At 44.1% G+C, this 26,259-nt stretch overlaps 1 protein-coding gene across 4 annotated transcripts in view; it reads left to right on the top strand.

The window, feature by feature from the left end:
- Positions 1 to 26,259, top strand: part of map3k13 (mitogen-activated protein kinase kinase kinase 13) — a 125,634-nt gene that overhangs the window by 34,304 nt on the left and 65,071 nt on the right. For 3 of the 4 annotated variants that reach the window (XM_080198529.1, XM_080198528.1, XM_080198527.1), the window contains exon 2: positions 24,798 to 25,405. In XM_080198529.1, coding sequence (XP_080054655.1) covers positions 24,871 to 25,405 — 535 coding nt within the window. In that variant the 5' untranslated portion in view covers positions 24,798 to 24,870. Of the gene's footprint in view, positions 1 to 23,397; positions 23,487 to 24,797; positions 25,406 to 26,259 lie in introns of those variants that run through there. The other variant, XM_080198530.1, reaches the window with a different exon arrangement.

A 26,259-nucleotide genomic window follows, 5' to 3' on the forward strand; every position in this document is an offset into this window, starting at 1 on the left:
CTGGTTTGCATGATGGATTGGGCTACATTCACAACCTTTTGTAGTTCCTTGTGGTCTTGGGCAGAGCAGGAGCCATACCAAACTGTGATACAACCATAAAGAATGTTTTCTATGGTGCATCTGTAAAAGTTGGTGAGATTCGTAGCTGACATGCCAAATTTCCTGAGTCTTCTGAGAAACTAGTTGGTGGGCTTTCTTAACCATAGTGTCGGCTTGGGGGAACCAGGACAGGTTAAGAACATAAGAAGTAGGAGTAGGAGCAGGAATAGGCCATCTGGCTCTTTGAGCCTGCCCCGCCATTCAATAAGATCATGGCTGATCTGAAGTGGCTCAGTTCCACTTTCCTGCTTTCTCCCCTTAATTCCCTTGTCTGTCAAAAACCTATCTACCCGTGTCTTAAATATATTTAGCGAGGTAGCCTCCACCACTTCAACGGGCAGAGAATTCCAGAGATTCACCACCCTTTGAGCGAAGAAGTTCCTCCTCAACTCCATTCTAAACTGCACCCCCCCCCCCCCTTATCGAGGCTGTGCCCTCTAGTCCTGCTGTCATTTCTGAGCGGGAAGAATCTCTCTACCTCTACCCTATCCATCCCTTTCATTATCTTATACGTCTCTATAAGATCCCCCCCATCCTTCTAAACTCCGAGTACAGACCCAGTCTATTTAGTCTCCCTTCATAGTCCAACCCCCTCATCGGTATCAGCCTAGTGAACCTCCTCTGCACTCCCTCCAAGGTCAAAATATCCTTGCGCAAGTGCGGCGACCAAAACTGCACACAGTACTCCAGCTGCGGCCTCACCAGGTTGTTGGTGATCTGGACACCTGAAAGCTCTCGACCCTTTCTACTTTGTCCCCGTTGATGTAGACAGGGGCACATCCTTCTTTATGCTTCCTGAAGTCGATGACAATCTCCTTCGTTTTGTTGACATTGAGGGAGAGATTATTGTTGCCGCACCAGTTTACCAGGTTCTCGATCTCATTCCTGTCTGTATTCTGTCCCGTCATTGTTTGAGATCTGACCCACTACGGTGGTGTCGTTAGCAAACCCAAAAATCGAATTGGAGGAGAATTTGGCCAAACAGTCATATGTGTATAAGGAGTATAGTAAATTGGTATGACAGAGCAGTGTCTCAGGTAGACTCTTACATACCATGGTGAGTGTTCAGCTCGGAAACAGGCCATTTATCCCAACGTGTCTATACCAGTGTTTACGCTCCACGTGAGCTTCCTCCCACCACTATCTAGCTAACACTGTCAGCATAGCGTTATATTCTTCCTCGCATGTTTATCTACCTTATCTTTAAATACATCAGTGGTATTTGCCTCAAGTACTTGTGGTAGTGAGTTTCACATTCTAACTAGTTTTTCCTGCATTTATTAATTGTTAGTGACTAACTTGTATTTACAACATCTAGTTTTTGGTGGCCCCACACACAGATGGAAACATTTTCTCTGTCTACCCTACCAAATCTGCTCCTCATAATCATAGAAACCTCCACAGGTTACCAGAACAGACGAACAGATCTAGACTTGATTCCCTGACCTTAGCCTCAGTGCCCCTGGGTTAAGGAAGGGCAAAATCAGCTAGGTTTGCTGCTGTCAATTACTAACCAGTGACTTGTTGCATTGTGCTCATACATGAATGCTGGTTTATGAAGATCTCACTGGCTTATGATGCACTTGGCAGTTTGATGTCCTATCATCTGGCCACTTGGGAAACATCAGCTGTTGGAATGTGATATTGAAAGTCCCCAGTACCTGTGGAACCATACTTGTCAGTGCCATTAGCAAGGGAAAGAAAATGAGGAATTTAGAAACCAAATATGGTAATTAAACCCTTCAAGTCTGTTCCACATGCTGCTGCTGATGATTGACCCATACCTCAACTCCATTTGCATGTGCTCCTCTCCCATATTGCTCAATGCCCAACCACCTACAAACCACAAATATCTGCCACTAATCCTTGCTGTTTATCTGTAGTATTAATTATCCAGATTGAGTTATATTAAGGTATTCACCAAATTAATCTCAGCCTGTTTCAGAGTTTTCCTTTGTGCTGGCCCCAGTAAGAATTTGTAGTAGTCAGCACTTTTATTAAAGACCCAGTTTCCAAATACCTTTACAGTGCCTTTAATAGAATGAGGTGATGATGCTGGCATTGAATTGGGGTGGGTACAGTAAGAGGTCTCACATCATCAGGTTAAAGTCCAACAGATTTATTTGGAATCACGAGCTTTCAGAGCGCTGCTTCTTCATCAGGTAGCTTGTTACTGTTCCCTGTTTTGCTAATCACTTCTAATTGGTGTTGGTGGTACAGTGGTTAGCACTGTTTCCCTACAGCGCCAAGGATTGAGGTTCAGTTCCAGCCTTGGGTGGAGTTTTCACATTCTCCCTGTGTCTGTGGCTTTATCTGGTTTCCTCCAACTTTCCAAAGATGTGTAGGTTAGGTGGATTAGCCATGGTAAATGCATGGGGATGAGCTTGGATAAGATGCTCTGTCAGAGATTTGGTGCAGACTCAATAGACTATCTCCTGCCCTGTAGGAATTCTTTTGTATCCTTTCACCAATGGAAATGTCTTTCAAATCTTTTTTAAATTTGCTCCTCTCCAAGTGTAATAGAACCAGCTTCTCCAACCTATCCTATAAATGAAGTCTCTTCTCCCTGGAATCATTCTTCTGAATCTTTTTAGCAAACTTACATCCTCCACATCTTTCCAAAGTATGGTGCTCAAAACTAGATACAGTACTCCAATTGAGACTGAGTTAGTGTTTCATATACATTTATCATAACCTCCTTGAGTTTGTATTCTCTGTATCTATGAAGCCCAGGATCCTGTGTACTGTTTTTTCAATGTGTGCTGCCACTTTCACTGATTTGCGGTCATATACCCCCAGGTCCCTCTGTTCCTGCCCACACTTTAGAATTGTATTCTTTAATTTATATTGTTCTTTCTACTGAAATTAATCACTTCACACCTCTCTGCATTCAATTTAATCTACCAGTTGTCCACCTTTTCCACCAATCTGTTTATGTGCTCTTGAAGTTTATCACTGTACTGCTCACTATTCACAGCATTTCCAGGTTTTGTGGTGTTTGCAAATTTTGAAATTCTGCCCTGTACATTCGGGTCAAGGTCATTAACATACAATGACATTATTTGCCTATCAGTCCCATTCTAGTGCACAGTGTCACCAACAATCTCAATGTGTTGATGCTTCCTTATCAAAGAGATCGGTACAAGAAATACTAACAGCTGTCATTATGATTGATTTTTTTTTACATATACAATTTTGAACCAGTTTAATTGTGGTTCATTCTGCAGAGCTGACAGAGCTTGTTACCATGCCTGCATCAACTATATATGTGCTGGCTTGGTGTAGAATGGTACTGTAGTGCGGTAAATATTCACCTGTGACTCTATTCACTGTGAGGACAGTGATTTACCACAGCATACAGCTTACTGACAGAGAAAAGTGAAGATAGAAGGTCCATTGGAGCATGTATTCCATAAAGCCTGTTATGTCCAGTTAGGCAACGATCATTTGATGTAGTGATGGTTTTACTCCCTATCTTGTTTTCCGCCTCCCCACATCTCTCTCAAACATGGCTGTGTGACCTCAGACACTTGATCTCTGCAGCTGATCAGCCCGGGATGGCTTTACAGCCCAAATAGTCCCTCTACACAGCTAACTAACTACACACACTTTTCATCAGGCACCTGCCCACTCTCATCTGGATTTAATTTTATTAATATTCTGAGGATATGGATGTCACTGGGAAGACTGGCATTTATTTCCCGTACTTAATTACTCTTGAGAATGTGCTGGTGGAGCCTCCATATTCAAACACTGTTGTCTGTACGGTGAAGATACTCCACAATGCTCTCACATCAGGATTTCAGGACTTTGAGCCAGTGATGATGGATGATTGGTGATGTGTCCTGATCTGAATGGTGTGTGACTTGGAGGGAAACCTGGAGGTGATGGTGTTCCCATGCACATGCTGCCCTTGGCCTAGATGATAGAGATCTTGGATTTGAGATTGATATATAAGAAGAGGGAGAAGCCTTTCTGTTCCGTCATTCAGTGAGATTATTACCTTATTGCCATGGCTCATTTGGTAGCACAGTAAAAAGTCTGACAACACCAGGTTTTAGTCCAACCTATTTATTTGATAATATACTCACTAGCTTTCGGGGTTACCCCCTTCGTCAGGTCCATTCACCTGATGAAGGGGGTAACCCCGAAAGCTAGTGAGTATATTATCAAATAAATAGGTTGGACTAAAACCTGGTGTTGTCAGACTTTTTACTGTGTTTACGCCAGTCCAACGCCGGCATACTCACATCATTTGGTAGCACCACTCATCTCTGAGTCAGCAGGCTGTAGGGTCAAGCCCCAGTCCAGAGACTAAATCACAAAAATGGAAATTGATACTCCAATACTGACGGAGTGCTGCATTGTTGGCGCTGCCCCATTTGCGCGCTCAAATGAATGTAAATAATTCCATGGCACTCGAAGAAGCTTGATGTCTGTGTCAATATGTGTGATCTTCTTGGCGATCCTTTCCACTTGGCGTCTATGTCGATATGCATACTTAAAGAAGAGCTGGCTAAGTGTCCTGGCCAATAATTGTCCCTCTCTTAATATCAGCGAAAAATGATTACCTGGTCATTCTTTCATGGCTGTCTAAGGGAGCTTGCTATATGCAAATTAGCTGGCTTATTTCCAACATTACAAAAGCGCTTTCACAACAAAAAGTACTTCATTGGCTGTAAAACACATTGGTACATCTAGAGGCTGTGAAAGATGCTTTATAAATGCAAGTCTTTTCTGTTTTATTTTAATTCTTGATCTTGAAGATTTTAGTTGACCCACCATCCACAGATTTTGGTGTTCCAGATTTCCAGGAAGATATATGTGATAAAATGTTTCCTAATTACATCTCCAAAAGGCCAAATTCTAATTTTAAGGTTATGTTCCTTTGTTCTGGATTCCCCCACCACAGGAAACAGTTATATTTACTCTATTAACATCTAAAACACGTCAGTCAGGTCCCTCTTCAGCCTTCTAAACTCATGGAACACAAGCCAATTTTGTGCATCTTATTCTTGAAAGTGTAACCTTTGGAACTCGCCTGTTTTTCTGGTGAACTTTCCTGGCACCCCTTCCAAGGCCAGCAGTAAGTTTGGGGTTCCTGAGGTTTGGTGCTGAGAATGAAACAGGATGTTCCAGGCTACCCAAATGTTGGACCCTTATAGCCACTGTCATCCAGTTAGTTAGGGCCAATGGCAGAGCTTATTATCCACTAGATTATCCAGAAGATCATCCTCCCTTCCCAAAGACAGGATCTCTCTTCTCTTCTGGGTCACAACAAAAGCAATAATTTAGTTTGTAGGAACAGGAGGAGGTCATTCAGCCCCTCCAGCCCATTTCACTCATAAATTAGATTGAAATACTTGGTTTCATATTCCTTAGTATAAAATAACCTAACATAAATCACAGCTGTAAAATTTTCATTTGATCACCAGCATCCACAGCGTTTTTGCAAAATAGTTGCAGATTTCCACCATCCTTTCTGTAAAGAAGTTCTTCCTAATGTCACCTCTGAATGGCCTAGCTGTAATTTTAAGATTATGCCCTCTTGACCTGAACTTGTGCACTGAAGGAAATGGCTTTTTTATGTTGACCCTATCAAATCCTTTAATCGTCTTAAATACCTCAATCTTCTAAATGCAACAGAATACAAGCCTAGTCTTTGTAACCAAGACTCGTAATTAACCCTTCCAGCCCTGAATTTGAATGTTTTCAGAGGTGTGTCCTCAGGGAACTGTGCTGTGAGAAGGTGCTCTGGGATTTAATGTAAACATAGGGACAAAGGGCAGCATAACAGGGGCACCAGTACCTCAGACCTGCTGTCCAAACATCAAATGCAGTGACACAATTCATCCAGAAATGTCTGCTGTTAGTGTGTTGCATTGCAGTAAACTTGACTCTGCTCATTCCTGACTAATCAACATGGTGACTCTATAAATAACCTAAAGGAGAAAAGATTTGGAGTGGAGGTTGCATGAATTTGGCAGGGAAAGTTGTGTCAATAAATGAAAAGTGTCAGCTGCCTTTGTGATGGGATTTCCATAGAATTATTCAGATATGAGGTGATGGGACTTATCTTTAAACTCTAGAACTCCCTCTCAAAACCTCTCTGCTTTGCTTCCTTTAAGACATACCATCAAATCTACCTTGGACGAAGCTTTTAGTCACCTGACTTAAATATTTCCTTACAGGTATCAGGGTCACACTTACTTGATAATGCCTCTGTGAAGTATGTTGGGATGTTTTACCACATTAAGGGGCTATACAAATGCAAGTTGTTGCTGTCTCCGCATAGATTTGCCGCAGTGCTGCATGTCTGCACCTCTGAATTCCCGATGGCTGGACCAGCAGTGTTGTTGTGCTTTAGTTTGCTCTTCTTTCCCCACCTGCTAGCTTTAGATTACAGTCGTCTGATAGCAATCTGATTATCCATTATCCCTGACAGGCGAGCAGCAGATCAGGTTGCCCCCGAGCTGCACTAATGGATTCACAAAGGTCTGAGTTTACACTGATTTCCCGGTGTGCTGCAGCGTGAAATTTCAGACCCCCACCTGATCCCCCACTTACCCTTACCGCTTTCTGCCAAACACTTGCCTTTCTGCCTCCAGACTCTGACAAATTGATGAATGTGGCATAGAGCTGGGTATATTTTCACGCACTGAGCAGCAGTTTAAGAAAAATGCCACTGAATCTAGCTCAAGGAGCTGATGGGATTTTGCGTACTTTCTCAGTACAGGATTGGTCGATGTTGGTTGAGATGTTAAAACATCTCAGGTGTATGTCAAAGATCCCATGTCGCTATTCAGAGAAAAGAGCTGGTGAGATATCCCTGATGTCCTGGCCAATGTTTATCCCTCAAATAATTATCACTAACACTGTTCATTTGGTCATTTATTTCATTGCTGTTTGTGGGATCCTGCTGTGCAGAAGTTGGTGGCCGAGTTTCCTACATTACAGCAGCATTGATGCAGCATCTTTCACAACCTCAGAACATCCCAAAAGGGCTTCACAACCAAAGAAGTCATTTTCATAGAATCCCCACACTGCAGAAGGAGGCCATTAGGCCCATCAAGTCTGCACACACCACAATTCCACCCAGCCCCTATCCCCGTAACCCCACTGCTAGTCCCCCGACACTAAGTGGCAATTTAGCATGTCCAATCAACCTAACCTGCACATTTTTTGACTGTGCGAGGAAACCAAAGCAGCTGGAGGAAACCCACGCAGACACAAGGAGAATGTACAAACTCCAAGTGACCCAAGCCAGGAATCGAACCCAGGCTCCTGGCGCTATGAGGCAACAATGCTAACCACTGTGCTACCATGTCGTTTTGAAATCTGGTTTGTTGTAATGTAGGGGCAGGGCAGTCAATTGATGTACAGCAGGGTCATATGAACAAGAATGAAATTGTGGCCAGATAATCTGCGCTAATGATGTTTGGAGGATTAGTGTTGATCAGTACACTTGGGACAACATCTCTGCGTCTATTTGAAATAGTGCCCTAGGATCTTTTCCATCCATTTGAGGATAGACAAATTCCCCACATATGTATCCACCAAATTGTCGCCTCCAATGATTCCCTTAGTACTGCTTTGGCGCATGAGTGGCTTAATGTGGGCGGCATGGTGGTACAGTGGTTAGCACTGCTGCCTCACAACATCAGGGACCGGGGTTTGATTCCTGGCTTGGGTCACTGTCTGTGTGGAGTTTGCACGTTCTCCCCGTGTCTGTGTGGGTTTCTTCTGGGTACTCCGGTTTCCTCACACAGTCTGAAAGATGTGCTGGTTAGGTGCATTGACCCGAATAGGTGCTGGAGTGTGGTGACTGGGGGAATTTCACAGTAACTTTGTTGCAGTGTTAATGTAAGCCTTACTTGTGACTAATAAATAAAGTTTAACTTTAATTCTCTAGGGCAATTAGGGATGGGCAATAAATCTGTCCTGGATGGCCACATCCCATGAATGATTTTTTTAAAAGTCCAGATAATTTTGTCAAATCTCTGGACCGGGGACTTGAACCCACAACTTTTTAACTTCAGCTAGAAAGCTACCGTGGCTATTCAATTGTGGGGGGGTGGGGGCTCTAAGTCATACCTTCTGCCCTCACCTTATCCTCAGGCCTGTGGCATTTAGAGGTCAGTTTATTCAGCTCAGGAGTGGCGCCGTGGTCGATTTTTGTCCCTTCTCGCTTAGAAGCTATCATTTCCCAGCTATGGCCCAGGGGATTGAACATCAATGTTTTAGATTCCATGTATAATTTACTCAGTTAAAGTGATGGCTACACCTGTGACTCCAGAATGTTCCACTGAAGGATGATTGCAAAATTTATAACATTAGGATGTATTGTTCCTGCATCAGCCTTCTCCATTGGGGTCTGGTGCATTAGGGTCTTCGCAGGGTGCCTGACTTTGTCAATCTGCCCCACAACAGGATCCCACAAACAACAAGGTGATAATGACCATCTGCTTTGTTGATGTGTTGATTAAGTGGTAGACTATGGCCAAGACTGAGAAGAACATCCTTGCTCTTTTACAAAGCAGTGCCGTGGGATCTTTTACACCCACCTTGAGAGGACATCCGAAATCTCACTTTAGCATCTTGTCCAGAAGACGGCACATCCAACAGCACTTCCCTGACATGTCTGCCTAGGTTTTGTACTCTGGAGTGAGATTTGAACTCACAATCTTCTAACTCTGAGGTGGAAATGCTATCTACTGAGCCAGGGCTGGAGCCAGTGAGACACAAGTTGCCTAAGCCTTGTTGTGAATGGCCTGTGGTGCTATAGTCCACTGACAATTTATCACCAGAGTGTGTTACTGAAGTGTGGGATGTTAAGGCAGTCCTTGTGAGCCTCTATTCCATCACCCTTGAGGATAGAGGATCACTAAGTGTTTGGGGCTTGGGTGAAACTCTTAGCCAATCTCTGCCTGTCCTTACTGATCTTACCCCTTTCGGATACTCTTCTCTATATTTTAAGGGAGGTTTGTTTCATGAAAGGAGGAAAGGAATGGGGGAGTAATGAGTGAGGGTGTTGGTGGCGTTGGAAGTTAATTCAAGCTGGAGGAATCTCGTGTGGAGTATAAAACCCAGTATAGAATAGGTAGGCCAGATGGCCTGTAACAGTGTCTATATGATTCATCAAATGGAGGTTTACTTCTGAGAGTGAATTTAGGTTAGCCCCATGAGGTTGAAATTCCTGACGCCTTCAACATTCTGTTTACACACCTGCCATGCTTTATGTTCAAAAATAAATCCTTCCACACGTGGAGTGCAATTTTTAACTCTGCACTTGTAGCATTATAGCAGTGTAGCAACTCTTATTTATAATCCACGTGTGATCGGGCTCCAAAATTAATGCACAGTGAAACCTGACTGGAGACAAGTCTTTACGACCTGAAGTGCAAAAGGACCACAGCATTCAAATGTGAAGGGAAAGTGAGCCAGGCATCCTGATTGTGGGTAGCTGCCCAGTGGATCTTGTATTTGTGATATTAGGTGAGGACAGTGGTGGGGTCACCTGCAATGCTTTTCACAGTTGGATGGGCTGTCAATGCACACATGAAGGATTGGGTCAGACGTGAAGAGAACAAAGCACCTTCAGGAGGGTGGGGGCAAATTTGTGTTTACTCATGGTAAAAGCCGTCAGATTATTGTGGGGTTCAAGTCATGGTGAGATAGAATTTCTGACTAGGTTCCTCTTATGTAACCTCAGCACGAATTCCATAAAGCCAGTGCAACTGCTAAGTGCCATCACTCCTGATTTTCCAGCAACTTTTTACTGAAGTCTCAGGAGATTATGAGAAGTGGAAATTTCAGGTAAAAGCCTGTATATTTTCACTATCTGTGATCTGTAGCTGATCACTTCACAGCTGATTGCTGCCTGTGCTGATATTAAGGCTGGTATGCAAAATGTCACTTCAAATACATTACTCCAGTTGAGTAGACTTTGATTTGATTGTAAACCAATATAAAGTCTTCATTAGCAGACAAGTATATCTGTTGAGTGATATGTCTTTTAGAGAGTAGTACCCTTTACATTGTGCATGAGAAGCCTTCACTGAGTAAAGTCCCAAAAGATGGGTGGCACAGTGGATAGCACTGCTGCCTCACAGCACAGAGGTCTGAGTTCAATCCCAGTCTTGGGTGACTAGCTGTAGACGTTCTTCCCATGTCTGTGTGGGTTTCTTCTGGACCCTCCAGTTTCCTCCTACAGTCCAAAGACACACAGATTGGGTGGATTAGCCTGGTAAAGAATGGGGATAGAGTGAATGGGCCTGGGTAACGTGCTTTTTCAGAGAGTCAGTGGAGACTCGATGGGCCGAATGCCCTCCTTTTGCACTGTAAGGATTCTGTGGTACTATGGATAATGTAATTTCTCTATCTTTATTGCTGATGTGAGGATTTCTTTTCCTGTAACTGTTTCTTACAGCACCTTTTCTCTCACACCCTAGTTCATGAGGTTTTAGGTTGCATCATCTAACTGAAGCTATAATTCAGGCTAAAACCACAAACAGGGTTGTATTTGGAGACCTTCCTGTGTCTCACTCATCCTTCTCTCTGCCGCTGGAATCTGAAACTAAAAGAGAAAACGCTGGAAAATCTCAGCAGGTCTGGCAGCATCTGTAAGGAGAGAAAGGAATGATGCACTGTGGACGTGGTTTTTGAATGAGACATTGAAACACCTGCCCTTCCCTGAGGTGGAGGTAAAAAATATCCCTTGACACTATTGGAAGAAGAGCAATAGGAACCTCCCCGTGTCCTTTGTTAGTTCAGCCAAAGCCACTAAAACTGGTCATTTATCTCACTGCTGTTTGTGGGAGTTTGCAATTTGACTTTCCCACTCTGCAGCAGTGACAACACTTCAAAAATACTTCATTGACTGTAAACAGCTTTGGGACGTCTTGAAGTTGTGAAAGGCACTAACTAAATGTAAAGCTTTATTTGTCTCATACCGTCGTTCCACACCTGTCCACTGCCCGCGTTTTGTGACTAGTGGCTGTGCTCAGTGCTTCTGTTCAATGTATTTCTCCGTACGTGGAGGAATGCAGACACAGCGCTCTGCAGATTGGCAGGATGTTCTGAATTGCAGAGATTGCTGTCAGCTGGAATTCCTGGTTTGCAAACCAGAATTCCTTGCCATGTCAGATTATAGTAATTGACAAGAACTTTTTTTAAGGTTTTGCTTTTGTAAGCAGTTGCATTTTGTCAGTCTATTTGGATACCGCAGGCTTGACAAGTCCGACTGATTTTGCTATTGAGAACTCCTCCTTTCCTCAACTTGGTGACATTGTCTGCAGACGTAGACAGCCTTGGGTAGCTCACCTGAATTTTGACATGCAATTCCACCACTGGAAGCATCACCAAACTTGATCCAACTGGTGTCCACATTGTTTCTTTCGATAGTGGGAAAACTGAGATTTTTTTTGTAACATTGAGGTGATTATTATGCCCAAGCAGTGGACTAGTTGCAGTAACAGCAGTAATCTGCATTTATACAGCACCTTTATCAAAGTAAAATGCCCCAAGATGCATCACAGGAACAAACAAAATTCAACATAAGGAGAAGTTAGAACAGTAGACCAAAGAGGTAAGTTCCGGGAAGTATCTTAGAACATAAGAACATAATAAGTTTAATCTTAGAGTTAGAGAAGGTTTAGGGAGGGAATTCTGGAGTTTAGAGCACAGACTGAGGCTGAAAAATAGTGGAACAGTTAAAATCCGGGAAGTACAAGAGGCCAGATTGAAGGAGCTCATTGCTTCCCCCGCTCACTGCTTTTCCTTTTTGAAACACAAATTGCAATGAATCCCTTAAGTATTTTTAAAATTCTAGTTGTGACTTAAATAAAATGTTCCAATATTCCAGTTGGCCTCACTATTTTTCTGGTGAATACCACTAGTGTAGAGGGAGCTTTACTCCACATCTAACCAATACAGTATTGGCCCTGGGGGCTGTCTGATGGTATCTGAGATAGAAATCACTGATTTCTTCACCTCAGTTTACCCAATACTTGCCAAAGGAGAAATAGTATAGAAATATTTGGACTGGCCTTGCCTCCTCTGGAGTGGTTCTTTGCCCTGTCACCCGAGCCAAGTGAAAGTAGTTTAGTTCCAGACAACTAGTTTGAAATAACCTGTTCAGCCAACAGAAAGAAACAAGCTCTGCATTCAATAAATGAGCAGGGGATTCCCTACCTAGTTTAGTAATGTTTCGATACTGATTGCCTGAGATAGCTGAGGTTGCTATGAGCATTGTGAAATTTTAAGATTCGTCACTCAGTCTGGTGAGATTGGCCATCAGTCAAATCTGTTTCTGAAATCCAAAATCAACAGAAGATACTCAACAGGTCAGTGAGTGTCTGAAAGTAGAATATGGACGATGTTTGGGTGAGAGGTCATTGGTTTTAATTGCCCTGGTTCTTTGCTACAGTGTAGAGGGAGTTTTATCCTGTATCTCACCGTGTTGAACCTGCTCTGGTGAATGTTTGATAGGGCCAGTGTAGAAGGAGCTTTATTCTATACCAAACCATTCTGTATCTGCGAAGACTCGCGTTCCAACCATTATTTGGTACATTGAGTTTGTGAACAGAACTCCCACTTACCTGACGAAGGAGCAGTGCTCCGAAAGCTAATGGATTTTGCTACCAAATAAACTTGATGGACTTTAACCATATGTTGTGAGACTTCTTATTGTGCTTGGTGGGACAGTGGGAATTTTACCTTGTATCTAACTCATGCTATACCTGCATGGGAATGTTTGATTGCTGGACAGGGGGAGCTTTTCTCTGTATCAAATCTGTGCTGTACCAGCCCTGGGAGTGCTTAATAGTTGTAGATTTAACTAAACTAATAAGTGTTTCATGTGTTGCATTAACCTGCCTCACCTTGATATACAAGAATCTTTGACGAATAAGCTTTTTAAAGAGTAAATGAATGAAATAGCTGGAAATTTATCTGGTTAGGAAACAGCATTGATGCTCTTGGGAAAGATACAGAGCGACAGTTAAAGACGTCACAGTTGATGATGCTTTCTGTTTTCTCTGGAGTACAGTTGAACAAGAGTTAAGGGGTGAAACTTGTCAGTTCAACTTGACGATCTGGTAGTAAATTAGAGATCTTTCCTTTAGGGGCTTAAATAGCCTGTGAAAAGGCAAATTGTACACCGGGTTAGCAGGATGACCAAGTATGGTTGGCTTCCTTTTCATACTCCTTATGAACTGCATTAACAGCTAAAATTCAGGTCATAGATCTGTAGTGTTTGTTTGACATACAGACCGTTCCAGATAATTCAAAACTATTTCCAGTGCCAAAAATTGGATTTATCATTCAAATTGAGCAATGTTAATAGCACAAATTAAGGAATGTTGTACCAAAGATCTGATTAAATTATTTAAAAGGAGTGAACTATACTAAATAATTGGTACAAATCTCTTGCTTGCCCATAGAATCCCTACAATGCAGAAGGAGGCCATTCGTCCCATTGAATCTGCACCAACTCTCCAACATAGCATCTTATCCAGACTCTATCCCTGTAATCACACACATTTACTCCATTAATCCTTCTAACCTACAGACCTTGGAACACTAAGACATAATTTAGAATAGTGAATCAACCTAACCTCCCACATCTTTGGACTGTGGGAGGAAACTGGAGCACGCAGACACAGGGAGAATGTGCAAACACCACGCAGGCGGTGACCCGAGGCTGGAATTGAACCCAGGTCCCTGGTACTGTGAGGCAGCAGTGCTTGCCACTATGCCGTACCAGATCATCTTATATTGGTCATGAAGCAAACACATTAGATGCCAACAGTGTGCAGTTGTAACAGGGTATGCTCAGTATTCTAAGGCATGTATTAATGAGTCAATTTTGGGCAGATGTACCCTAAGTTTTACCCTTTGAAGTTGTTCTGATGGTTAGTTACCGATCGTGACACAAGCAAACACCTGGGACAGGGATAGCAAAAAGTTTCCATTCATGTGAATAGGAGGAGGCCCCTCAGGCTCTTTTCTTTTGCATTCAGTCAGATAATGTTTGATCTGCACATCAGCTCCATTTTCCCAGCTTGGCTCCATATCCCTGATACTCTTAACTAAAAAGAATCAATCAACCTCCATCTTGAAAGCTCCAGTTCTCTCAGCATTCACACCTGTTTATGGAGAGTTCCAGATTTCTTTATTGGAAAAAAGTGCCTCCTGATTTCACTGTAGGTTGGTTTGGTTTAAATTAAGGCTATATCCCCTTATTCTTGATTTCCCCACCAGAAGAAATAGTTTCTGTGCAGCTATTCTATAAAACCCTTTTGACGTTTTGAACACCTTGATCGGATCAGTCCTCAATTTTCTGTTCTCTGGGAAATACAAGTTTGCACAACTTGTTCTCATACAATAAGACTTTAAATATCATTGCGCTGAAACTGCGATGCATTCACTCAAGCCCCTCATACCCACGACTGATACGTGCTCCCAGTGGAGTGGTGTACAAATCTCTATTCCAGATGAGGTCTACCTAAGATTGCATACAACTGAATTGTATGTAACTCCTTGCGATTTAGACTAATATTCCATTTTGACTTGTACCTGTCTACTGACTTTTAGGGCCAGATTTTCATGGAGTCAAGGTGACTGTGGAGACCTTTAAAAATGACAGACAAGACCTGGATACTGAAGATCCATTCCCAATTCTGGCCAATACAAATTTTGCAAGTAGGGGAAAGGGGATGTGGCGTGAATAACACAGGCCATTTAAAAATAGTGCTGCATTTAAAAAATACACCATTTTCATTGTTCCCAAGGCCATAACCCTGTGGGAGTGATGAATTTATGGAGGAGGTGTTGAAGGGCCAATGAGGTCTGTTTAAGTGTCATGATCTGAAGTTATTTAAATCCCCAGCTCTTTAAGTAAAGTAAAAGATCTAGTTTACAGCTGTTAGAGTTTAAAAAAACACACACTGCTTGAGTGAATTGATTGACAGGCAATCTGTTGCAAGTTAGGAAAACACTACCATCTATTCTTGCAGTTTCAAAATACTTCATTGATGACATTTCCCAAGAGTTGTTATTGAAGCTTAGCCCATTATGAATGCTTGTCTGAGTTTCAAACGTTCCTTATCTCAACAAAGGGCTGAGTTCACAATCTGACTGACAGTTTAGGAGATTATTAAAGGACTGTCTGTTTTTGGTGTGGTTACTGAATAGAAGTTTGCTTTCATAAATAAACTTGAGGGGATTTAAAATCTTTGGGTTTAACAAATGAAGATATTTTTCTGCATCAAATGTGTATGAGTGTGAGCTCTATTAGATGTTAGAAAATGACTTTTTCTTTCATCTCCACGCGGCTCTTAAGGTGTCCCATGAGGTGGATACTGGATGAGTGCCTATTAAGTTGGCATAAAGGTTATGAGGTGTATGGTGGGGGGAGGGATAGGGCTTAACCGCCTTTTATAAAACTGGCCTGGTTTCGGAGAACCAAGCTGAGCATTCTAACCAGCCTGCCTCAACAAACTCCCTTCTCCCCTGAGCAAAAATTATATTGAGGTGGCTCTGCCAAGTTGGGTAATTTAAAGGACATTACAAGGTATTGGAGGGAACTTTTATCTAGATACAAACGGAATATGTTCAAGCTGTGTGACTTTTTTGAACTACCTGCTAGTATAGGGAGCCTAAAACTCCCGTTTGCATTCCCCATAGCAACACCTTGAGTCATCTTGCCAACTAATCAACACCTTTTCCTCTTGTAGTTTCCTCTTGATTGTTTGAAATTTGGCATGTGTATCCTGACAAGTGCAAGACAAAAGGCTTTGGTAACATGTCCCTCTTTTCAGCAATGTTAACATTCTGTACTACCAGGTGACTGAAAGTATAATCATTTGTCATTGAGACATGGGTGGTCAAATCAGAAAGGTTCCCTGTCAATCGTTAAACTAACTTGTACAAAAATTAATAGATCAATGCGAACTTGCTAACTCTTTGGCCAATGCCATAAAACTCCATTCCCCTATTTCCATCTCTCCAGTTGGCAACTGTCTGAGGCTGAGTCACACCATCCACAACCGTGGTGTTCTATTTCATAGAAATCATAGAAACCCTACATTGCAGAAGGAGGCCATTTGGCCCATCGAGTCTGCACTGATAACAATCCCACCCAGGTCCCATTCCCGTAACCCCTCACATTTACCCCGCTAATTCCTCTAAACTATGTATCCCAGAACGCTAAGGGGCAACTTAACATGGCCAATCAACTTAACCCACACATCTTTGGACTGTGAGGGGAAACTAGAGCACCCAGAGGAAACCCATGCAGATACGGGAAGAAGGTGCAAACTCTACCCAGACCGTCACCCAGGTTGGATCCCGGGAGCTGTGAGGCAGCAGTGCTAACCACTGTGCCACCCCTACCTCATGATGAGCATCTGACCATGTATCTGAGCCAGTGCTGAAACCACTTATTTCCACTCTGTAATTACTCTTGTTACACCGCCTGACTCCACTCCTACCTTAGCTTATCAACTGCTGGAATCAACAGCCAGTGTTTTGATATATTTAAACTTCACTATTGCCACACTCTCTCATTTTACTGTCAGTAAACCTGAGGTCATCCAAATTTCTGTTGCCTGCCTACTAACGACACCAAGTTTTATTTGACATGTGCTCACTGGTCTATGTTGGCTCCTGGTTAAACAGTGCCTTGATTGTGGAATTCTCATCCTTGTTTTCAAATCCCTCCCCATGGCCTCCTCTTCTCTGTTTCTGTTAATCTCCTCCAGTGCCACAATCTGTTGAGATGTATGCACATGTCCAATTTGGTCTCTTGTGAACCCTGATTTTCATCTAAAGTTTTTTTAAAAATTTATTTATTAGTCACAAATGAGGTGTACATTAACACTGCAATGAAGTTATTGTGAAATTCCCCTAGTCACCACATTTCGGCGCCTGTTTGGGTCAATGTACCTAACCAGCACATCTTTCAGACAAAGTTGCCATAGTACCAGATGACATAGACTACTCTCCCCTTTGAAGGAGAGAGCTGACTGGTGGCAATTTAACCCAAGGATCACCACACTTCAGGTGAGGCGTGGCACTATTGGTGGCTGTACCTTCAGTTACACAGATCCTAAGTTGTGGATTGTCCTCCCTCCATTTCTCTACACTTCTCCCCCCTCTTTCCTTCTTTAACATACTCCTGAAAAGCTTTTGGTTATCTGCCCTAATATCCATTTATATGACTAGGGACAGAATTTTGTATTTTCCCCACCATAGGAGACTTGTAATATTCCTCAGATGACCTTCCAACTGACCTCCCACCCGCAGTTTAACAATGGAATGGGCGAGTCCCACCCTTATCAACGGCTTTCTTTCAACATTGGGCAGCCCCCTTATCTTCCTTACGAGGTCTGTGCACTGCAGGTGCGCTGTCCTGTCCACTCACGCACCACAAGCTCCCCCAAGCCTCAGTTCCTTTCCCCACCCTGAGACCCCCATACTTCCCGGGTTCTGGACTCCTGGATCTCGGACTCTGTCTGCTGCAACTTCTGGCGCTGCTGGCCAATCAGGTTGGCTAACAGATCTCTGAGACAGAATGTCCTCCCTCCTGAGAGGCAGACATCCCGTCTCCATGCGGGACAACCAGTACTGGCGACGATGCTTCTCCACCAACTCCTCAGGAGGTGGGTGAAAAACACCATGATAAAAATACTGCCCTAAGCGCCATTTTGTTTAATGATGCCCCTGCGAAGGCACTTGGGACCTAGGATAATGTAAAAGTTTCTATATAAATACAAGTTGTTGTTGTTTGATGTGCCTGGATACAGGAGGAGATGCTTCAATCCATGAAGCTCTGTCAACTTTTTTTGGGTGGCTCGTAAACCCTTTGAGATCTGTGTTTTATTTGCAACTGCCATCGCAAAGGTTAATTTCCACATTCCCCAGTTGTTCAATTGCCAAAGGCAGTGCAAGAGACAGGTAACGAGGGCTGCCAGAATATCTGACCATGTGGGGCATCACAATTGGAAACCCTACAGACCAGAAGTATGCAGTTTTGGTCAATAATCTCTGCTTGATTAACAGATCTCAACCAGAGCTTTGCTGTTGATGGACAGAATGAGGCAAGTCCCCACTCACTTCCCAGTGATCTAACGTGCTAAAAAACTAAGTGGATGAGGTTGAGCACAATGGTGGTATCCCCTGCTGGCAAGTGCTTGCTGCCTAGGCTCACACATAAAGAATGACCACTTAGAGAATGCAGAATTGTTATGATGCAGAAGGAGGCCATTTGGTCCATTGTGTCTGCACTGGCTCTCCAAATGAGCATTATGGCTGGGTGCCATTCCCCTGCATTTTTCTCATACTTTTGCACATTATTTCTATTCAAATCATCTTCTAATGTCCACTTGAATGCCACCACACTTCCAGACCTGAACCATTCATTATGTAAAATAGTTTTTTTCTCACAGCACATTTACAAATATTCTTAAATCTGTGCCCTCTTATTCTTGATCCTTTTACAAGGGAGAATAGTTTCTTCTGTCCTTTGTGGGAACTATACTGTGCCAAGAGGCAATGCCTTCAAGAGCCAAGGGGAGAAAGTCAACAAGAGACCCAGAAGTCTCTCTTGTGTGTTAAATCAAGAACCTGATCTCCCACTGAGATTATAAACAGCTTGAGCTGCAATGCTGGTGGAATGCCAGAAACATTGAACTAAAGATTGCATTCCACATCTCTGCAAGTTTATTTTTGAACAGAAGACGTGGCAGGTGTATAAATAGAGTGCTCCTAGCTTTTCATACTCATGGGTCTAACCTGAATTCACTCTTAGAAGTAAACCGCAACATGATGCTTAACAACAAACATGCTAATACAGAGGGGCAGAGATCAATGAGAAGTTGCTGGGGCAACAGAATTTCTCTTCTGTTTGTCCTCCTTCACCGCCTCTTGTTCAGTTCCAGGTTCACAAGTGCGTGGCAGTCTCCAATACCCCACAGTGGACTCTGACCTTGACTTCCAAAGTTAAGAGCATTTTATCATGGAGGGCATCAGCTTGTTCTTGCTGAGTGACTGAATGTGTGGAACTGCCAGTTTAATGGACTGGTGTTGGCAGGGGATAGTACTGAAGACTAGGGAACTTGGCTGATGAGGTGCAGAATGGCACTTCCTCTCACCCAAAGAGATCAGCTAATGGAGACCAAGCCTTGGATCAAATCCGGCATCTCCTGCTCCATGTGGCTAATGTTTGTTTAAGTTTATTGTGAAAATCTCCTAGTCGCCACAATCCGCTGCCTGTTCGAGTACACCAAGGGGGTATTCAGCAGGCTAATGCATCTAACCAGCACGTCTTTCAGACTGGGAGGAAACTGGGGCACCCGGAGGAAACCACACAGATGTTGGGAGAATGTGCAGACTCCATACAGACAGTGATCCAAGCCTGGAAATGAACCCGGGTCCCTGGCACTGAGACAGCAGTGCTAACCACCGTGGCACCCTGATTTACGTGCTGCTTGTTCAGTCAGTGGGGCAGGTGGGTAGTGAATACAAGATCTCAGACATGTATGGCATGATTGATCATGTGGGCTTTACCACACAGTGTTTACTTTTAATGCAAGGTCTGACTTTTTTTAAACAAGCTAGCTTGTAAAATTTCCGTTTTAGTGTCAGTCAGCTTAAATTGTGCTCGAAGTTCCATTTCTGTGATGTGAAGTTATGGTTTGAATTCCTGCCCAAACTCACTTGCACAATCACAAATGCAAAATTGTGTTTTGATGTTAAAAATATTCCGTGATGTATTTAAGGTGTTAGCTGGTGTCGCTTTACTAATAGAGCTGAATTGAATTGCACAAGTGGAGAAATGTCTGCGGACATAGTCCCATCCAGAATATCTGACCATCTTCCAGCTCTTTTTTTTTCAACCACCACAAAGGATCAGGGAGACTCACTTTACTGTAGGCATAAGGTCAGATTTTCCACCCACCACACTACCCTCCAACCCCCACGTGGTGTATTTTCCCATGCAGGAGGCAGTATTGGCTGGTGGCAGGTATTAGAATGTAACCAGCGACAACTTTGTATTTGGATGCAATATGGCCAATGGGAACAAGGTATAAAGGTCAGCTGACCCAGTAAACCATGGAACCAATTGCAGAGTGATGTAACAGTCAGCTAACTCACCATAACTAAGAACCTGTGTGGAATTGTGTAAGAGTTTGGAGTAGCCCAGGGTGAGGCCCCAAGTTGGGAGTAATTAAGTTTCTTTATTAAACCCTTTCTTTGATTTATAAGTTGGAGTAAGTTTTGTTGTATTTTCATTGTCTGCATTTGAAGAGTTCCTTCTGAAGGAGCAGAGGGATCTTCTGGTCCCACTGATGTGGCTTTGTGTGCCTGCGCCACCGGGGAATGTGACACTGGGGGAACCATTGATGGGGCTGGAAGGTCCAGTGGTGGGAGGGACTGGAAATTTTTGGCCATAACTTATGTTTATGTTCCAGCATCTTTCACACCCGTCTGACTGATTTTCTTTTGTTTTTGATTCTTTTATGGGATGTAGGCCAGCATTTAGTGCCCATCCCTAATTGCCTTTGAGAAGTAGGTGTGTGAACCACTGCTTTGAACCATTGCAGTCTTTTTGTAACAGTTTGATACAACTGAGTGGCTTGCTAGGCCATTTCAGAGGACAGTTAAGACTCAGTCACATTGCTGAGGGTCTGGAGTCACATGTAAGCTACAGAAGCCCTACAGTGCAGAAGGAGGCCATTCAACCCATCAAATCTGCACTGACCACAATCCCAACCAGGCCCTATCCCCATAACCCCATGCATTTACCCTACCTAGTCCCCCTGACATTAAGACGCAATTTAGCATGACCAGTGCATCTAACCCATACATCTTTGGGAGGAACCTGGAGCTCCCGGAGGAAACCCATGCAGACATGGGGAGAATGTGCAAACTCCACACAGACAATGACCCAAGCTGGGAATCAAACCTGGGTCCCTGGCGTTGAGAGGCAGCAGTGCTAACCACTGTGCTGCCTCATGCCAGTCCAGGCGAGGATGGCTGATTTCCTTCCATAAAGGATATTGACAGACCTGCACCAAGGAGGTGATGAAAGGCTCAAGTTTTAATGAAGCTTATCCTGGTGTAAAATGCTTTCAATTTTATTGCAAGCTTGTGAAAGGTGTGCTGTGAACAGCATGTTCTGCACCCACATGTGAATGTCACACACTGGTAAACAAGAAGGCAAGCTGTAATTGTAATTTGGTCAGTGTTGCCAATTCTGCCTCAATTATTCCTGGAGGTTTCAGCTCTCAAAGTCCTTTGCCCAAAGCCTCCCGCACTTGCCCTCCGGTCACCCATCTTTCGTTATGATGCAGAGCCTCCCCACACTGATCAGGAAACAAAATAAACTCTTTTGTTATCCATTTGGATGATCTGTGAATGATATGTCACAACGAATGAACAAATGGTTGAAAAAAAAGCGCAATTTATTATAACACCCTCTCACAGATATCTGCTGGGCCATCAGGCCTTAACTCGTGTAGGCTCCAGACCAGTCCCAGAGGGTTGGCAACATAGTTTTGGCTGAGTTTCGATATACAAGATAGGCTGACATCAGAGTGATTGGCAGGTTCATGATCTCCCTTCCCCCCCTCTGACTCTCCCTCTGCTGCCGCTGTCAGTTTGTCTGCTTGTTGGTGTCAATATATTCAGTCCAGAGCGGATTTTTCTGTGTTGAGTGCTCTTCTGGCTAAGATTACACGGCAGAGTGGAGCTCTTTGTCTACTTTAGTGTCTCCTGCAGTCTCTGTATTGTCCTCAATAGTCAGTGCCCAGTGTACGGGAGTGTAAATGATATTTGGCAGCTGAACTTGTTTTCACTGGGTCCTGTTGGGTTAATTGAATTAGACCGAGTATCCCCATGTATAATTCAGCATGTGTCTGGAGTATATTTCAGCTCTAAACTCTGATCCAGCCATTTCACTGTCCTTCTGTTCCTGGTCCAAAGGGAAAGCGTCTCTGCTTTCCAGTCAAATTTATTACTTGTGGTTCAAAAAGCCCAATAACCTGGTTGTCATATTTACATCTGGAAACACTGTTTGTGTCCAGGGCAGCCCAGACTCCTCTACCAAATCCCTGTATGCACTTAGTGCTAGGTTATGTTTAAGTATCATTCTAGCCAAACTCCCCCCTTGTTGGTGGTGGGAGGTGCAGTGATCTGACAAGCGTGTTAGTCACTCAAGGGGAGAGGCTGGAAGGTCAGGCTGCGGCATTTGGCCAGAGCCAAGTTGAGTTTTCATCAGAAGCACAAAATGAAGCCCAGTTCAGGGAACCATTTTCAATGCCCCGATGGTTGTGCTGACATGGTGGAAATCCAGTCAGACTAACAACAGTACCTTGCATTTAGAGCATCTTTAACATCAGTGAACAATGCCAGCCAGAAACTGTCTAATTATTCTGCAGTTCCAGTTGGAACTTGTGATGGGGCACGGTAGGCATTCGCACCTTTTCCTGATCGATGTCAGATGTTCACAAGTGGTTGGTAGGTGAGGGTTGGAGCAAGTTTGGTTATGATATTATCCCAGTTGGATAGCTAAGGAAAGGATAGCTACTTAAGGAAAACGCCAGTGGAACCTAACCACAGTGAACCACAGTGAGAGTTAGAGCTTCTGGATGAAATGGAGACAAAACTGGAGAAAGGGAATCAGGAAAGAAATCCAGAGCATTTCTTCTGTTGCAGGCTGTGTGAGGGGGAAGTTCACCAGATTCTCTTTGATCCTCCTCCTGTTAGCTCTTTGCTCCAAAGTTTAATCAGCAAGTGGGTTCTGTGCAGAGTTCATTGCTGCCGTGAGTGTGCAGGGTGTAATTACAGTAGCACAGGGTCTGGACTGGAGCCATCTCACTGACTCGCATGGAGAGATTGTTTGGATGTCACCTGAGAAGCCCTTTTCCTATCTCTGCAATTTTCCCATGTCAAGTGATGCCAGATTGTAAAAGATTGGTCCTTGCATTATTCACAGACTCCTGCCTGTGAAGTAGAGTGGGGCTGGAAGTGAGGGGGTGGGAGGGAGGACCAGACATGTGTTACCATAGCATCAGCGAGGGAACTGTGCCAACAGTTAACTCTGCTGTACAGATCTCCCTAGAGAGAGGTGAAATACAAAGAAAGAAAAGCTTTGCATTTATATAACTGCCACCAATCCCAGAATGTCCCAAAGCCAATAAAGTACATTCGAAGCAGTGGCAGCCAATTTGTGCACAGCAAGCTCCCATAAACAGCAAATTGGGCTGCCAGATTTAACAAAGTAAATGCTCCGTAAAACAACAAGGAGAACCCTCTAGAAAAATAATCTATTGAATGTAAAGGAGGAAGGTCCTGAACCATCACATGACTGAGTGGATCCAGAGGTAGGTCTGTCCAGTAAAGTGTAGACGAGTACCTAACTGAAGATGTGCACCACACTGTGGTGAACTATATTGTAATTTGTCCCTTGTCTGTCATTCCAGGACTGACTCTTGGTGAAGTGGGGTTAAGACTCAGAATGAGCTCTTGGCAACTACCAGGAACATGCATTCCTGTCTTTTATCTTGGCCAAAGTGAGTAATAGCAATACACAGAAAAACCCTTCTGGTTTCTAGTTGGTGTTTGACCCAACAGAGGCTATCCCCTTCCCGTCTGCAGCAGCCTCAAAGTGGCTGGCACAGAAGAAGGCGGTTGGATTTCATTTTCTCCCCAGCGCCCGGTCTTCATTTTCTTTAGAACCACAATGAATCTACGTACGTGACGGTGTTACCCTGGCATGTGATGGCGTTGTCACCCCCCCCCCCAACCCTGTTTCCGCCCCCATATGTGACGGTGTCACCACCCCACCATCCCAGGTATGTGACGAAGCCGCCACCGCCCTTCCCCCGACGTGTGACAATACTGCCCCCCTCTACGGCATATGACAATGCAATCCCACCCCCCCCGATATGAGATGATGCCCCCTCCCCCCCCAGTATGTGACGATGTTGCTCCTCCAAAACGTGATGATGCCTCCCCAATACATGACGATACCATCCCCCCCCCCTCAGTATGTGACAATGACTCCCCCCTGCCCTAGTATGTGAAGATGCAGTCCCCCCGCCTCCCCGGTACGTGACAATGCCATCCCATGTGACGATGTCATCCCTGCATGTTGCAATGGTGTGAGGTATTTGTATCTCCAATAGTGTCCATCCCAAATACTTCTGAGCACAGTTTCTAATGTAACAAACACAGCGACCAAATAGCGTACAGCAGGGAGAAATGTGATTACATCCAGATCATCTGTGTTTGTGGTGTTTGTTGATGGATAAATGTTGACCAGGACACTGGCTCTTCCAAAAAGACAGGTTATGTTCACCTTAGGTTTTCTATTATGGTTAAGTTCACTCAAGGACTGCAAAAACAAAACTTAATGAATACCCTACTCTTCAAAATAGAGGTCAGGCTTTTTTAATCTAAGGTGGATGACGGAACCTTGAATGAACATTTCAACTGAAAGATGACACCTTTGACAGTGCAGCGGTCACTCAGTTCTGGGAGTGTCAGCTAAGATTTTTGTGCTCAAGTCCTAGAGTGAAATTTTCATATGAGTCTGTCTCAGATGTGAGAGAGCTACCCACTAAACCAAATCAGACAATAAAGGATATTCACACCCAGCTGAAATTTACAACTATTTCTTTTCCCCTTTGCAGGTTTGGGTGTTTGTCCCTCACGTTGGATCCTGTCCTAGGATTGTACTGAAAGCCACCTCATGCCGCCTGCCCCATGCACACGCACGGTGTGATGGCCAGTCCACAGGAGGTCCTGACATGGTCACCCTCCTCCAACCTCATCAATCAGAACTTGAAGGAAGAGCTGGGGACCCCGGGGGAGAAGTTGCCGGTCCGAGACGTGGGCCACAAGCCGTCGTACTCGCCGCCCGAGATCCTGGATAACCTGCAGGAGAAGGGGCCCCCGCAGGCCGACAGCAATGGCAGCTCAAATTCCAACCACCCTGTCACCATCACCGTGCTCACCAGCGTCAGTGAGGACTCGCGCGACCAGTTTGAAAACAGTGTGCTACAGCTGAGGGAACACGAGGAATCCGGGACCACCCAGACCCCTGAAGATGGGAATGGGAATGATGGAGGTGGAGGTGACAACAGTGGACCAGATGAGATGAAGATACATTACAATCGCTCAGGGTCAGGCTCAGGATCAGGGCCAGGAGGCTTCCTGGAGGGGCTATTCGGCTGCCTGAGGCCAGTGTGGAATATTATCGGAAAAGCTTATTCCACAGATTATAAATTACAGCAACAAGGTACTGATATTCTAATTGTCAATAGATGTTGCATAGCTTGGTCTGTTCAACATGCTGCTTAATATTGTGTTAGCTAAAGTTGTACCAGTTACCTTTGCTCCAATGAACATTGTAAAAGTTTATTTTGTATTATTCATGTTGTTCTAGATGAACTTATTTACCACATAATATTCTGCATAAAATAACATTTATATTTGTGCCCCCATGCCCTGTGACAAGGGTTGGGGGGGATTTGATCAGATCATAGAATCCCTACAGTGCAGAAGGAGACCATTCAACCCATCAAGTCTGCACCGACAACAATCCCACCCAGGCCCGATGATTTACCCTACCTAGTATCCCTGACACTAAGGGGCAATTTAGCATGGCTAATGCACCTAACCTGCATATCTTTGGACAGTGGGAGGAAACAGAGCGCCTGGAGGAAACCCATGCAGACACGAGGAGAATGTGTAAACTCTACATAGATGGCCCAAGCTGGGAATCAAACCCGGGCCCATGGTGCTATGAGGCAGTAGTGCTAACCTCTGTGCCATCGTGCCGCCCAGATGGGAGAGTCGTAGATGGAGACCGTGCTACTTTCCCATTCCACTCCAATTAAGTCCAAGGGGAATGGGGCCCAAGGGCAGCTTCCCTACTCCAGTGCCCAATTGAGGTCCTTAAGTGGGCATTTATTAGGGGCCTGCCATGAGAGGGGAACAACAGGCAAACTCTTATGGACACCTGGTAGGGAGGTGTCTCTTGTTCAAAGGGCTTGGTCAGAAATACCCTTTCCCAATCCTGCTCCTGAATCCACCACACAGTCCCTCTCCCCTCCACATCACACCTATGTCTTCCCTTTTCAACACCTTCCA

This window comes from Carcharhinus amblyrhynchos, chromosome 11, assembly GCF_965287045.1.
Source record: "Carcharhinus amblyrhynchos chromosome 11, sCarAmb.v2.hapA, whole genome shotgun sequence".
NCBI lineage: Eukaryota > Metazoa > Chordata > Chondrichthyes > Carcharhiniformes > Carcharhinidae > Carcharhinus > Carcharhinus amblyrhynchos.